Source organism: Somniosus microcephalus, chromosome 14 (assembly GCF_052327205.1).
Source record: "Somniosus microcephalus isolate GS21.2 chromosome 14, FLI_Smic_1.0, whole genome shotgun sequence".
NCBI lineage: Eukaryota > Metazoa > Chordata > Chondrichthyes > Squaliformes > Somniosidae > Somniosus > Somniosus microcephalus.
In genome coordinates this window covers 65,337,283-65,352,870 of record NC_141000.1, presented here as the reverse complement: position 1 = coordinate 65,352,870, position 15,588 = coordinate 65,337,283, and the positions used below count along the sequence as shown (strand labels likewise).

Genomic DNA, 15,588 nt, shown 5'->3' with positions numbered 1-15,588 from the left:
CAGGTCAATCGGAGAAGCTGCGATTTAAAGGGACAGCACTTGTATGTTGAAGGACCTTGTTTTTGCAGGTTTGGGGCTACTTCTTCAAGGCTTGGGCACAGCTGTGGAAGGTTGGAGCCTCACACAGTTCTCTAATGCGATCTCCTGGGAAGCCCCTCTCGCCACCCTCACTCAGCGCTTCCTCAGCGGAGGCATCTATGAGAAGCATGGGACGCCTTTTTTTCCCTCCCTTCTTGCCATTAGAGGATCTCCAGCAGCAGAGGCGGCAGCAGCAGAACCAGGAACAGCAGGATGAGCACCAGGAGCACCAGGCTGCTGCTCACTCACCTGAAGCTGCACAGACCAGAAGGGGCCAGCGCTTGGAAGTGGCTTGAGAGCACCTTGCTGCACTTTAGGGGGCCATGGGGACCCGTATCTGCACTGGCAGTCCTACTCAGAAGGACTTCCATGAGGATCTGGTTTCTCTGTTCAACAGATGGCCAACGCTCCTCAAGAGATGTCATTCTCTTATGTGCACTCACCATGTTTTCCGTACCCTGGCGAGTTATCTCCTCCATGGAGGTTGCCAACTTTTCCATGGTGATGCGTTCATGCGCCAATGACTCCACAAAGGCTCTGCTCATGGTCGTTATGGACTCCTCCATTCGCTCCACACTCGCAGCGACCCTGGAGACAAAACCTGCCAGAGACTCCTGCATCTGTGCATGGAGATCCATCACCTTTTCTCTTGCGGATGGACCCAGAGGCAGAGGGTCAACATGCAGCGTAGCTGAGCTGAGCTGGCAGTGTCCTGCGCCCTCCGACGAGGACCCTCCACTGCTGTCCCTGTCTCCAGAATCTGCTGAGGCTTACTTGTGAGCTGTGAAACACCAGGTGACAACACTACTCTATGTCCTGTAGGTCCCCCCGAGGTGTGAGTGTCTGCGCTGGTGCTGGGTGCGCTTACTTCTGCTGACGCTGTGCCCTCAGAGGTTGGAGCTTCCTCTGAGGAGTCTGGCTGCACAGCCTCTTCCTCCTCCACAGTGAGAACAGGGGCTCTGGATGGTACTGTGGGGGAGTAAAGGAAGGAGTTAGAGATGAAATGCCAAGGTTCTTCTGGTGACTCCCAGCGAGTTGGCATCTGCTGACACCTGCATCCATGCAGCATTGGTCTCAGTGGGAGGCCTCTTCCTCCCTGACCTTGGGAAGAGGACCTCCCTGTGGGCCCTAACCCCATCCAATAATGCCTGCAGTGAAGCCTCATCGATTTTGAAGGCAGCTCGGGGTCTGGCACTGGCCACAGCTGCTGCAGGCTCCTCTGCCATCCTGTATGGTTCATTTGGAAGCCTTCAGAGGATACAGTGCTTGCTATGGACCTTGAAAGCACCACGAATGATGACATCAGAATGTGGGGATTTCTGACTCGAATTGGACAATTAGCAAGGCTTCCCACATGCTGGGAATTAATTGGCCAATTGAGGGAAAATTGCGTGGAGCTGGCTGACACTTTTTTATGTGTGTCAGAAACCCCACATTCGGGGAAACCCGACCGTTTCCCACACAAGCCGAAAATCGAGGCCCTGATGTTTTAATAAACATTTTCTCAAGTCAGGTACAGCTCAGCCTAGATACAGAGTAAAGCTCCCTTTGAATTTTTTCACATTGCACAATAAGCAATTCTTATGGCTCTGGTTCAGAGTATTAACTTAAGGGCAAAATTTCAATTTTGTGACTCTAGTACGTTTTGGGCATAAAAATCAAGGGCTTCAAGAACGTGATTCCCAGATATGTGCTCCCAGTGAATTGCAAACATGGAAAATTTAGGGGATGATTTTGCCCGGATAATTTGTGTGCTAAAGAGCTTGCGAGGTGGCCAAGTTGGGGTCTTAAGCTGAAACGTGGCCGGGCAAAACACCATCCTGGTAAAGGAGTTGAAACTTGCACTAGGAATGGCCACCTGGAGGATCATTATGGGGCTGATTGCCACTTAAATTGCCTGCTAGCGCTCATTAAGGTAGCTGCATGACATTTTGGTGGATAATGCTTGACGTAACACCTTCTCCTAACAGTGACCAGCTGTTAGAGTCATTGCAAAGGATTTCTAGCGCTACTTAAAGGTACATCACCTTTTACTGTTCACTTGCTGCTGGAGGTTTGAAGAGGACTTTTGAAACACATCGGGAGACTTTCTGTGACACTTTGTCAAGACTTCATCAACACTCTATCAACATTTATTCTGGAAATTCTCTGAGGACTTCACCTCAAAAGAGTGAGTGCTGTGTTACTCCACCTTATTGGACACCTCATAGGAGTCACCAGGAGATAGGGAGTGCTTGATCATGGCCATCTTGCTAGGGGCCCCCCTTGGTCTGGAGGCAGACTGGGAGGAGGACATGAGGTCAGGCAAAGCAGCATCAGCTGCTGCAGGAGAGAGGGACAGGAGGGTCAGGAGGGGGAGGTGGACTTCTTCCCCCCTGCAGGTACCGGATTTCCCTCCTCCTCTGGAACTCCTCCACTAGGACTTCTACTGCCGCATCCGAAAACCTGTGCACCCTCTCCCTCGGTCCCTGAGCCATCCTGAAATGTGCTGCTTGTATCAGCCAGCACACTCCACATCTTCAGTGGAAGTGGGTGTGTGGAGTCCACAAAAATGGTGTCTAATCAGCGCTTGAGTGCTAAACCTGCAGGTGTCTGTTTTCACACCTCCAGGTAAATTCATATTGTGGTAATCAGCAATTGGGACCAAAATTGCGTGCTAAAACCAGACTTTCAAATAGGCGTGTCTTATTAGCACAGCAGCCATCTAGCGTCTATTTTCACCCCTTCACCAAAATAACCCCCTTTGTCCATTGTGCCAATTTATATATACAGTGGTTCTATGCTATAAATTGGTATCAAGTAGGAAATGAGATTGCATAAATTGATTTCAGGTAAGATCCTTGCAACTACAGAAAGAGGACATGGGTCCCAAAAGTGAAAGAAAATTGTGCTGATACACCACACTATCCAGGCCCCTATCACATGGATTTCTGATATCAGAGAGGGCTGGAGGGACACGCTCTTGCTTCTCCTGGCCCACAAGCTGTGCTGTAAAGGCACTTACCTGATGGCCCTTCTCGCCTCCCTTCAGCTGCTGGGTTTCCCGAGGCCCGGGAAACCCGGCCTCCAAGCGTTAAAAGTAATATTCTTGTTAAATTAGAGACGCACAGCCTCATTAAAATATTTCAGTGATGGGCCTGCCTCCTGAGTGCAGGTTAGTCACCCGACCCCCCAACCCACCTCCGTGAAAAGCAGAAGTGGGCGCGTTGGAGGTGGGTTAGGGTCGGGTTCCAGATTTTTAAATTTTAACCAGCCCCCCGCCTCCCCTCCCTCCCACCAGTTTGGGGGGGGAGGGGGTGATGTTAAAGTTACCCTGTGGTGTCCAGGGTCTCCATTTGAAAAACAAACAAGCAAATAGTAGGTTAAAGTGCAGTGAAAATGCTTCCTTCCACAAAGTTCAATTTTCTGTCACTATTGAACAGTGTCAGTTGTCTTACCTGTCACTGATAATGAGAAGGTTACTTCATGAACTCCGTTTTGATCTACAATTTCACAGGTATAATTCCCATCATCAGCGAGGTCCACAGGCTGTATCTGGAGATTCATTTCATTATTAGACATACATGTTGTATTTGGAATTATTATTCTGGCTTTCATGTAAGGAAACCTAACCATTTGATTCGAATCACATCGGAGAGCTGCTATCTGTTCACGTTGGTGCATTCGATCAAACCACCATGATATCATAGTCACACTTCCATTAAATGGGCAACTCAAGACCACCTTGTTACCTAACAGCGCACTTGCTTTTTCTGCAACAGGGAAACCTAGAAAAGGAATAAGAATGAAAAAAAGTTCTGAATAGTAAATAAGAGCAGCAGTAAATAAGGGCAGCAGTAAATAAGGGCAACAGTAAATAAGGGCAGCAGTAAGTTACTTCAGATTGTACTGTCAGAAGCATTGCCCAGACTGACGATAACTTTGTGATCTTCTTCATTAAAATAGTTTTTTGCTGCATTTAGTGTTTATATAGACATCAGATCTGGTGGAATTTGCATATATATCTGGCAGCCATTTGTTTTTTTAATAGTGGGCAGTGCTGTGGAGTGGGTCCTTGACAACCAGGAATTTGGTTTCACACAGTCCAAATTTATAGCAAAAGTCAGTAGTAGGTGAAATTAATAAGTTCCATTGGCCAGAAATGTAGAATGAGAAAATATAATAAGTTTGATGGTTGGTAGAGATTTTGTACTGTTTATTGTGCTTACAGTTGAGATATTGGATCTGGTCAAAAATGCAACCATTTTGAAAATCAGGAATGGAACTTTAATGACATAATTGTACTAGGAAATCCTGAAAATATAAGTGCAAAGTACATTGTTAAATAATAAACTGTTATCTAATGTGTCTTTGATATTGCAGTTACCAGTTCCTGGTGAGCTTTTATCAAATATTTGCTGTGCACTTCTGAGTAGCTTCAAAATGTCTCCTGTGTGTTTATGTATTTTTGTTCATCACTATAACTTTCCAAATGTACTCCAAAAAGTACTAAAAGTGTCGATTGTCTCAGTAAGCCAGTACTGATCTCTATCTCGCTCTCCCTTTTGTTACCCCCTCACTGTAACTCGGTTGATCTTGATCTTCTTCCTCCCCAACTGTGAACCATGGTCCGTTTCTCCCTCTACAGTCCAGTCTCTCTTACTATTTCCTAAACAATGACCCTAGCCAGTCTCTCGCTTCAACCTCCTGACTTGTGACCCGGCTGATCCCCTCTGTCCATGACCCTGCCCAAACATACTTTCTTTCCTTACCCTATATATGACACTACCCAGTCTCTCTTCTCTCCATTCACTCTTATTGCACCCAGTTTCCCTCTTTCCCTGCGCAAACGATTAATAGAAATGTTAACCCAGAAATGTCTCACTGTATACTTCTTTTACCAATGATACATCACCTCTCAGATAACAGTGGAGTTTTATGGTCCACGATGGAGGCTGCAGTGCTGTTTAAACTGCAATTGGTGGAGGTGTGCCTTCCTAAAAAAATAAACGTACTACACAGAATTCACATTTACACTCCTAAATTTGTCTTTTGTCAGTTTGAACCTGTGGCCACTGTTACAATTTTGATGGCATTTCTAAAGTTGTTTTGAATCTTGATGTTAAGAAATAAATGCCAGATGCTTATCTAATTATTTTAAGATCTTAAATTAATAAGCGAACTAATATAAAATTAATCAAGCTAATGTGCACCTTCCTATTAACGTTATAGAAAATGTAACACAGTCCTTTAGAATATAGATCTTATATACCACTTTAACACAAGAAAGATGCTTGGACTAAGTAGAGCTGTACTGAAGCATGGGCAATGTGTTGAAATGATCAGTTCCAATCTGGTAAAATACCTTATTATAATATAAATTGTTTGAAAAGCACAAGCTAGTTATCTTCAGAGTTACATTGAAAGGCTCAGAGGGAACAGTGCAACTTCTGTTGAAGTTGTCAAAAGACATTATTCAGTTGGGTCATGTTTGAGATCCACTGGTAGCCATGCATGACAGACTTAAGAGTTGTTGTGCCAAGGATTGACATTTTTGATTGTGGAATTATACACAACAGTTTCAGATTCAATGTCGATTAATCCTCTCATATGCCTGAATGACAACAGAGACCTCACTTCAAAAGTAAACCACTGGTTGCAAAATGCTCATGAGGGCACGATTCTAATCTATATAAATGCAAGTTTTTTTTAACAGCTAGTGTTGCTTGCATGGAATGCAACTACAATTTATGGCAAATATTTAATTTTATATTGTAGGAATGGTCAAATTCCTATCTAGAGATTGAGTTCGACGCAGGCAATCAATCAAGAAGGTTTTTAATGTCAAACTAACGAGTTTAAACAGATTGATGCAAGAGAACTATGAATACAGGTCTTAACAGGTCGGAGGCTCCACGAGGACTGCCTGGGCGGTCCCGTGGATGGCGTCATGACGTCATCACGTTTTTCTCGCGTTTGGGTGATCACGTGATTAGCGGCATGACGTCATCGCGTTTGCCTGCGCTCTTAAAGGGACCGCGCACTGTACATGCAAACAGTATATACAATGGTACAGATTTAGTCTGTAGCTAACACATCGTTAAAGGGAATTATGTACAGTTGTTCAGAGTCCCTCAGTGGCTCTGCCACATGCGCCCCCCCAGAATTGTCTTTAACGGAAAAAGTCAAACGGTGAGGGGGTCTGACAAGCCTGTCAGAATGACTCCTGTATTCCTGAAGCGGAAGCTGTTAGACGGCGGGCGGTCTGGCGGGTGGTTGCACTTGTTCTGGCATGACGACGGTGGGCGGCCGACCTCGTCTCGGTGGCTGTGCGGTCGCGACGGGACCGTCAAGGTCCAGGTGTGCTGGCTTCAAACGGTCGACTGAAATGTGGTCCGGTTTACCACCGACATCCACCTTGAAGGTTTTGTCTCCTGCCTCTAACACGCGGAAAGGACCAGTGTATGGGGCCTTGAGCAGATCCCGGTGAGCATCGTGGCGGATGAACACGTAGTCAGCTTGTTTCAGCTCCGCTGGAACGTGAGAGCCCTGAAACCCGTGATGCGATGTGGGACCTGGCGCGAAACATCTGGCTGCTTCCTGGTGACTGATAAGCTGCGTGAGGCGGACCATGGCTCCGTTGGTGTTGGCAGGAAATCCCCTGGCACTCGCAGTGGCTGACCATAAACGAGCTCTGCCGTGGAAGAGTGAAGATCTTCCTTGGGGGCCGTGCGAAGGCCCAACATGACCCACGGCAGCTTGTCTGCCCATCCAGCATCTTGGAGGCTGGCCCTCAGTGCGTCCTTAAGCGATCTGTGAAAACGTTCGCACAGACCGCTCGCTTGTGGGTGGTAGGCTGTGGTGCGGTGTAGCTTGACACCGAGTCGTTGAGCCACTGCATTCCAGAGTTCGGAGGAAAACTGAGGTCCCTGGTCCGAAGAGATGTCAGCAGGCACTCCAAAACGGGCGACCCATGAAGAGATGAATGCCCTGGCCACGTCCGCCGAAGTAGTAGAGGACAGGGGAACCGCCTCCGGCCATCTGGTGGTGCGATCTACTATGGTCAGGATGTGCGTTAAACCATGGAAAGGTGGAAGTGGTCCTGCCAGGTCCACATTAATGTGGTCAAACCGTCGCTCAGGAACTGCAAAGGTGACCAATGGAGCCTTGATGTGGCACTGTACCTTGGCCTTTTGGCAGACCATGCAGGTGTTGGCCCAGTCGCGGACATCTTTATGCATGCCCCACCAAACGAACTTAGATGACATTAGCTTCTGAGAAGCCTTCATTCCCGGGTGTGACAACCCATGTATGGCGTCAAACCCCTTGCGGCGCCAGGCGACCGGCACAATAGGGCGAGGGTCCCGAACGGAGACGTCACACAGCAACGTGGTACCAGCCGAATGGAACCTGACATCGGCCAACTGGAGGCTAGTGGTGTTGGTGCGGTAAGCCTGCACTTCTGGGTCTGAGACTTGGTCTGCTTCCATGAGGGCGTAGTCGATACCCAGCTGGACCGCATGCATGGTCGCGCAGGAGAGGCAATCTGCCACCAGGTTGTCTTTACCGGCCACGTGCTGAATATCTGTGGTAAATTCAGAGATGTATGTCAGCTGACGTTGTTGTCGAGATGACCACGGTTCGGCGGTCTTGGCCATGGCAAAAGTCAGTGGCTTATGGTCAACAAAAGTGGTGAAAGGACGTCCTTCCAACAAGAACCGGAAATGGTGGATGGCCAGAAAAAGGGCTAGTAACTCCCTGTCGAAAGTACTGTACGCCCACTCGTTACGCCGCAGTTGACGGCTGAAGAATGCCAACGGCTGCCACGTCCCGTTCACTCACTGCTCCTGAACGGCGCCGATTGTGTAATCTGATGCGTCGGTGGTGAGGGCGATGGTGGCTCCTGGTAGCGGGTGTGCCAGCATGGCCACGTTGGCTAAGGCGCTCATGGTGTCGGTGAATGCCCGGTCCATGTCAACCATCCAGCCTACCAGATCCTTGCCAGACTTGCCCTTGAGGGCCTCGTACAGGGGCTGCATGAGCAGTGCTGCCTTAGGCAAGAAACGGTGGTAAAAGTTTACCATGCCGAGGAACTCCTGCAGGGCCTTTATGCTTTGCGGGCGTGGAAAGGATGTCACCACCTCTACCTTCGCTTGCAAAGGAACCGCTCCCTCTGAGGTAATGCGATGTCCCAGGAAATCAATTTGGTGCAGACCAAACTGACACTTGGCTGGGTTGATAATCAGGCCGTGTTGGCTGAGGCGTCGAAAGAGGGTGCGTAGGTGAGAGATGTGTTCCTCCTTATTAGGACTAGCAATGAGGATATCGTATAAGTAGACGAAAAGGAACTTGAGGTCCCGCAACACGGAGTCCATGAGGCGCTGGAAAGCCTGGGCGGCGTTCTTCAACCCAAACGGCATCCTTAAAAATTCGAAGAGACCGAAAGGGGTGATGACTGCGGTCTTTTGGACATATTGCGGGTGCACCGGGACCTGGTGGTAGCCTCGGACAAGGTCAACCTTGGAAAAAATGGTGTTTCCTGCCAAATGGGCAGAGAAATCCTGGATGTGGGGGATCGGATATCGATCAGGAGTGGTGGCGTCGTTTAGGCGCCGATAGTCGCCGCAGGGCCGCCATCCGCCGCCAGGTTTCGGAACGATGTGAAGAGGCAAAGACCAGGGACTATTCAACCTGCGAATAATCCCTAAGCGTTCCATTGTTGCGAACTCCGCCTTCGCGACCGCTAGCTTGCTAGGTTTGAGGTGCCGGGCCCACGCGTGGACCGGGGGGCCGGTGGTGGTGATGTGGTGTTCCACACCATGTTTCGTGGCCGTGGAGGAGAACGTGGGCCTGGTCAGGTCTGGAAATTCGCCTAGCAGGCGAGCGAACTCATTCGGAGTCGGGAAAGCACAGGAGACGGTGCGCGACATGGTGTTACTATGGTGGCAAGGGATAGAGTGAAACGTGACCGCGTTGATCAGCCGTCGGTTCCTTTCATCGACCAGGAGGCCGTTGGCGCACAGGAAATCTGCACCGAGAATGGCTTGCGAAACCTTGGCCGTAACGAATTCCCAGAAAAACCGCTGGTCGCCGAAGCACACCTGGACCCGCCGTCTGCTGAAGGTCCGAATGGCTCCGCCATTAGCCGCTTCGAGGGGGAGGCCGTGCCTCCCAGCCTGTACATCAAGAGCTGACGCAGGTAGAATGCTGCACTGCGCGCCGGTGTCGCACAGGAACCGACGACCGGAGAGGGTATAGAAACATAGAAACATAGAAACTAGGAGCAGGAGTAGGCCATTCGGCCCTTCGAGCCTGCTCCGCCATTCAACGAGATCATGGCTGATCATCCAAACCCTAGCACCCGGTCCCTACACCGACAGCCATCCCACCCAAGCCCTATCCCCGTAACCCCACATATTTAATCCCCCCTAACACTAAGGGCCAATTTTTTATCATGGCCAATCAACCTAACCCGCACATCTTTGGACTGTGGGAGGAAACCGGAGCACCCGGAGGAAACCCACGCAAACACGGGGAGAATGTACAAACTCCACACAGACAGTCACCCGAGGCCGGATTTGAACCCGGGTCCCTGGCGCTGTGAGGCAACAGTGCTAACCACTATGCCACCGTATCTGTGATGAAGGGCAGCTTGCCTGCATTGCTGATTGCCATCGCGGCCGCGGGGCACCCGTTAGACCTGTTTTTCATTGGACAGAGTTGTTTTTTTTGAGAGAAGCTGCAGGGAGGGCGGCAACATCTCGCCTTCCTGCCAAACCGCGCGTGGTAGAAGCACAGCCCCGTGGGCTGAGGAGCTGGGGCGGCGTCTGTGGGGGATGGGCGCCTCGTGGCAGCGCGGTACTGTTGTGTAACTGCAAATATTTTGTCTGCCTCGGCAGCGAGCGCTGCGCAGTCTTCGACCTCGGATCTCGCCAAGGCCGCTTGCACTTGCTCTGGTAATTGGCTGAGGAATAACTCTCTGAAGAGAAAGCATTCTGGATCGGAGCTGAGGAGTGTGAGCATTTGGCTCATCAGCTCGGAATGTTTGGAGTCCCCGATCCCGGGCAAAATGAGCAGCTGATGGGCGTGCTCTGATTTTGTGAGCCCGAAAACCTGTAGCAACCGTGCCTTGAGGGTCTCATACTTGCGGTCCGTTGGGGGGTTCTCGAGAAGACTGACGATCCGCGAGGCGGTAGAGCCGTCGAGTGCGGAGACCACATATAAGTATTGGGTCTGATCCTCAACGATGCCTCGCAGGGCGAACTGGGCTTCAACTTGGATGAACCGCGAGGTCGCTTGTTGCTCCCAGAACTGCGGCAGTTTCAACGAAACGGCGTTTGCCTCCATGCTGTGTTCCTTTTGCGAAATCCGTTCACAAAAGTCGGGGTCACCAATGTAGGAATGGTCAAATTCCGATCTAGAGATTGAGTTCGATGCAGGCAATCAATCAAAAAGGTTTTTAATGTCAAACTAACGAGTTTAAACAGATTGATGCAAGAGAACTATGAATACAGGTCTTAACAGGTCGGAGGCTCCACGAGGACTGCCTGGGCGGTCCCGTGGATGGCGTCATGATGTCATCACGTTTTTCCCATGTTTGGGTGATCACGTGATTAGCGGCATGATGTCATCGCGTTTGCTCGCGCTCTTAAAGGGACCGCGCACTGTACATGCAAACAGTATATACAATGGTACAGATTTAGTCTGTAGCTAACACATCGTTAAAGGGAATTATGTACAGTTGTTCAGAGTCCCTCAGTGGCTCTGCCACAATATAAATCAGTCTTTGTAAAATGCCAGCTATCAATCGTTGGAACATTTAAATGAAATTATGACTAAAATAGTTTTACTAAATCTAAATGGGATATCAATTCAAATGAATGTGTTTATCTGTCTACCTGTTTAGTTTAATGGGCAGGTTTCATCGTGCTGTGCTTTTTCTCAACATTTATTTTATGAATTTATCGCGGTGCAAACTGCAGAACTATTCTTCGACATTGGGAATTAGGTTAACGTGTAAAACTAAAGTTGCACTTAAAAAAAATGACTATGCTTTGAATTTTAAACCAAATACAGGGATGAAAGCCTTGTACAATAGTCCCTTAAGGTTGAGACCTAAAAGCAGTAAATACAAGGGTCAAGTAATGCTCCTGTGATTAAAGCTTCACCCACAGAAAGAACTGACAGTTTTCACATCAATTATTTTGGCAATTCACTCCTAACATCACCTCTCTTTGTGTTGTTTCTTTTTATATAAGGTGTACGATTTTATTACCCTGAACTTATTTCTTGTTTGAATCTACTTTAATCGTCAAACTAAAATATATATTATCATTGTAATTATTGTAAGACTAGCCATTTCCAATCCAAAATAAAATTGAGAGTTCTTGAATGCAAATTTAGTTTACCACGGCCATTACATTAACTAGTGAATTTAAGCAAAATATTGATATGATCTTTTTTGTTAATTTAACTGTATTTTACTTCAATCATTATACTTAAAAATGTATAATGGATTAATTTACAGTCCAGTAAGTACTGACTTATTTACAGCAAGCACTGAAATCATTGCTTGGTTGATTCTTTTGGTGTTCCAGTGCATCTTTTGACAAAAGTTATTTTAGTTCTTTCCGTCTTTCTCTTCAGTAACATTTGTTAGATTTTACAAACTGATAACATTTTCTGTGACTGAGTAACACATTCCTTTAAGGAACCATGTGCCATGCCCCGCACAACTTCTGAAAATATGAAACTGAACTGAAACTTGACAGGCACTATTTACTTAAGGGGAAATGGAAGTTTCTACCTATTAGTATGAGATCGGCGATCGATTTCAAACAAAAGATGTACAACCGAACACACTTTTATTATTTTATACAATACACACATGGCAATGGGATAAAGGAGATAACTAAAATCCATGACACAACAACAACAAATTGCATTTATATAGCACCTTTAACATAGTAAAACATCCCAAAGTGCTTCACAGGAGCGATTATCAAACAAAATTTGACACTTGAGCCACATAAAGAGATATTAGGACAGGTGACCAAAAGCTTGGTCAAAGAAGTAGGTTTTAAGGAGCGTCTTAAAGGAGAAGAGAGAGGTGGAGAGGTTTAGGGAAGGAATTCCAGAGAATAGAGCCTAGACAGCTGAAGGCACCAGCGAAGGAAATCAGGGATATGCAAGAGACTTAAAGATACCATAAATATGAGGCACTTTAAAAAAAAGAAAACATGGTATACCTGGCTGGGCAAGAGCAATAAGGATGGTCACTGGCAGCAGAGCAGCCTGCAGTCTTTTCCTTAGAGATTTCATTTTAATTAGCACTGCTTTTCTTGAATGAAATCTTATTTCGAAGAAATTCATCAGGTCTCATCGTCCTGCAGTGACTGATTTGTGGATTCCTGTAGAGCGGAACATAATCACGATTATTTACATACAAGAAGTTTTCAAACCAGGCATTTGCCATGATGTTTACATCTGCTATATATTTCCTATGCTAAGTAACATATATAAAGAGCTTTAGTTGTTTCAGATTGGAAAAGAGTGCTAATGAACATTGCTGCATAACTACGCTATTAATTCATGTAACAACGTCTGTGGTTAGATGCGTCAGAGCCAGAAACTTTCAAAATGATATTATCAATAGGGGTTATTTCTGATGCTAATTGAGCTGGGCTTTACTGCACACACACATAAGTTTTATTGTGATTACCCTGATGCAAGTGGATAAATGCATTGTGCATTGTGGCACTGAACCACCCTCAGGAACAAGGTCCTAGGCTCAATCTCTGCTCTGTATTGAGCTAGCTGATCTCAGTTGTGGCAGTTGATCTCTTTATCCTCTAGCTAGGGAATGGGAAAAAGCAGCTAGGGTTTCTGCCTTAATTACGATACAGAGAGCTGTGAAGTGTGAGTGTAGATATTGGGTGAGGCTAGGATTATCACGCTCGACTCTGTTTATGGTCAGAAATAAAGAATAGTCACTTGAGGAAAGTACCAAATGGCTGTCTGGGTTCATGGAATAAAATCTCGGCCTTCAGGAGAGGAAGAGGGAGGATATTGCCAAAGGAGAAGAAAGAGGGTCGTTTTAAACAAAAAACTACACAGGTAGAAGCCTATTCATTGTTTATGATGGAAACTGTCTGGATACCTATCAAATCTAAAGAGGTAGAAACATAGAAGATAGGAGCAGGAGTAGGCCATTCGGCCCTTCGAGCCTGCTCCGCCATTCAACGAGATCATGGCTGATCATCCAAACCCTACCCAAACCCGGTCCCTACACCGACAGCCATCCCACCCAAGCCCTATCCCCGTAACCCCACGTATTTAATCCCCCCTAACACTAAGGGTCAATTTTTATCATGGCCAATCAATCTAACCCGCACATCTTTGGACTGTGGGAGGAAACCGGAGCACCCGGAGAAAACCCACGCAAACACGGGGAGAATGTGCAAACTCCACACAGTCACCCGAGGCCGGATTTGAACCCAGGTCCCTGGCGCTGTGAGGCAACAGTGCTAACCACTATGCCACCGTGCTACATTAATGTTGAACGGTGGTTTAGAACTCACTGAGGAATCTTAAAGATCACTTGTTGCACTTGCACTAAGAAAAAATAACAAGAATGTTTAATAAATGCAGTTCAAAGACAGTAGTGTTGGAATGACTGTTCTGAGGAACCGTTCACCCTGCCCTTGAAGACCAAAAGTTCTAGATTCTCATTGGTTTCCCATAGGGAACAGTAACATAGTGGCTATGTTACTGGGCTAGTACTCCAGAGGCCTGAACTAAAGATTCAGAGGCATGTGTTTAAATCACACCAGGGCAGTTGGGGAATGTAAATTCAGTTAATTAAATAAAGCTAGTATCAGTAATGATGACCATGAAACTATCAGATTGTCGTAAAAAAAACATTTGGTTCACTCATGTCCTGTAGGGAAGGAAATCTACCATCCTTATCTGGTCTGACCTTAATGTGCCTCCAGACCCACAACAATGTGGTTGTCTCTTACAAACCAAAAAAAACAATACTAAGAATAAAACCAGTCTGATTAACCAAACTCATCCTCACCAATCTACCTGTCGCAGATGCATCTGTTCATGACAGTATTGGTAGGAGTGACCACCACACAGTCCTTGTGGAGACAAAGTCCCATCTTCACACTGAGGACACTCTCCATCGTATTGTGTGGCACTACAGTACCACCATGCTAAATGGGATAGATTCAGAACAGATCTAGCAGCTCAAAACTAGGCATCCATGAGGCACTGTGGGCCATCAGCAGCAGCAGAATTGTATTCCACCACAATCTGGCATATCCCTCACTCTACCATTGCCATCAAGCCAAGGGATCAACCCTGGTTCAATGAGGAGTGCAGAAGAGTATGCCAGGATTAGCAGCAGGCGCACCCAAAAATGAGGTGCCAGCCTGGGGATGCTGCAACACAGGACTACTGCTAAGCAGCGGAAGCAGCATGCTATAGACAGAGCTAAGTGATTCCACAATCAATGGATCAGATCAAAGCTCTGCAGTCCTGCCACATCCAGTCGTGAATGGTAGTGGACCATTAAACAACTAACGGGAGGAGGAGGCTCCATGAATATCCCCATCCTCAATCATGGCGGAGCCGAGCTCACGGGTGCAAAAGACAAGGCTGAAGCATTTGCAACCATCTTCAGCCAGAAGGTCCGAGTGGATGATCCATCTCAGCCTCCTTCTGAGGTCCCCACCATCATGGAAAAAGACAAAGACGGCCCGGAAATAAGGGTTCTAAATTGGGGGAAGGCCGATTTTAATATGATAAGGCAGGATCTGGCCAAAGTGGACTGGGAGCAGCTACTTATAGGAAAATCCACATCAAAGCAGTGGGAGACTTTCAGAAGGGAAACAGAGAGAGTACAACACCAACATGTTCCCGTAAAGGTCAAGGGTGGTACCAACAAGCAAAGGGAACCTTGGATGACAAGGGATATACAAAAATGCATTAGGGAAAAAAGGGAGGCTTTTGGCAGTTACAAAAGACTAAAGATGGAGGAAGCCCTAGAGGAGTATAAAAAGTGCAGGGGCATACTTAAAAAAGAAATTAGGAGAGCGAGGAGGGGCCATGAAATAACACTGGCGAGCAAAATAAAGGAAAATCCTAAGATGTTTTATAAGTATATTAAGGGCAAGAGGATAACCAGGGAAAGGGTAGGGCCCATTAGGGACCAAAGTGGCAATCTGTGTGTAGAGCCAGATGATGTAGGCGGGGTTTTAAATGAATTTTTTGCATCTGTGTTCACTATGGAGGAAGACGATGTAGACATAGAAATCGGGCAAGGGGACTGTGATATACTTGAACATATTAGCATCGAGAGGGAGGAGGTACTAGCGGTTTCAGCAGGCCAAAAAGTGGATAAATCCCCAGGCCTGGACGAGATGTATCCCAGGCTGCTGTGTGAGGCAAAGGAGGAGATTGCAGGGGCTCTGACACAAATTTTCAGAACCTCTCTGGCCACAGGGGATGTACCAGAGGACTGGA

The 15,588-nt window shown here is 47.1% G+C and overlaps 1 protein-coding gene across 1 annotated transcript in view; it reads right to left on the bottom strand.

Moving 5' to 3' along the window:
- Window positions 1-12,462, bottom strand: part of LOC147107517 (cell surface glycoprotein CD200 receptor 1-B-like) — a 39,735-nt gene extending 27,273 nt beyond the window's left edge. Inside the window, exons 1-2 of the mRNA XM_086006591.1 lie at window positions 12,306-12,462; window positions 3,516-3,845 (exon numbers count right to left, since the gene is read on the bottom strand). Of these exons, the coding sequence (XP_085862717.1) occupies window positions 3,516-3,845; window positions 12,306-12,429 (454 nt within the window). The 5' untranslated portion in view covers window positions 12,430-12,462. The remainder of the gene's footprint in view (window positions 1-3,515; window positions 3,846-12,305) is intronic.
- Between the last annotated feature and the right edge of the window lie 3,126 nt (window positions 12,463-15,588).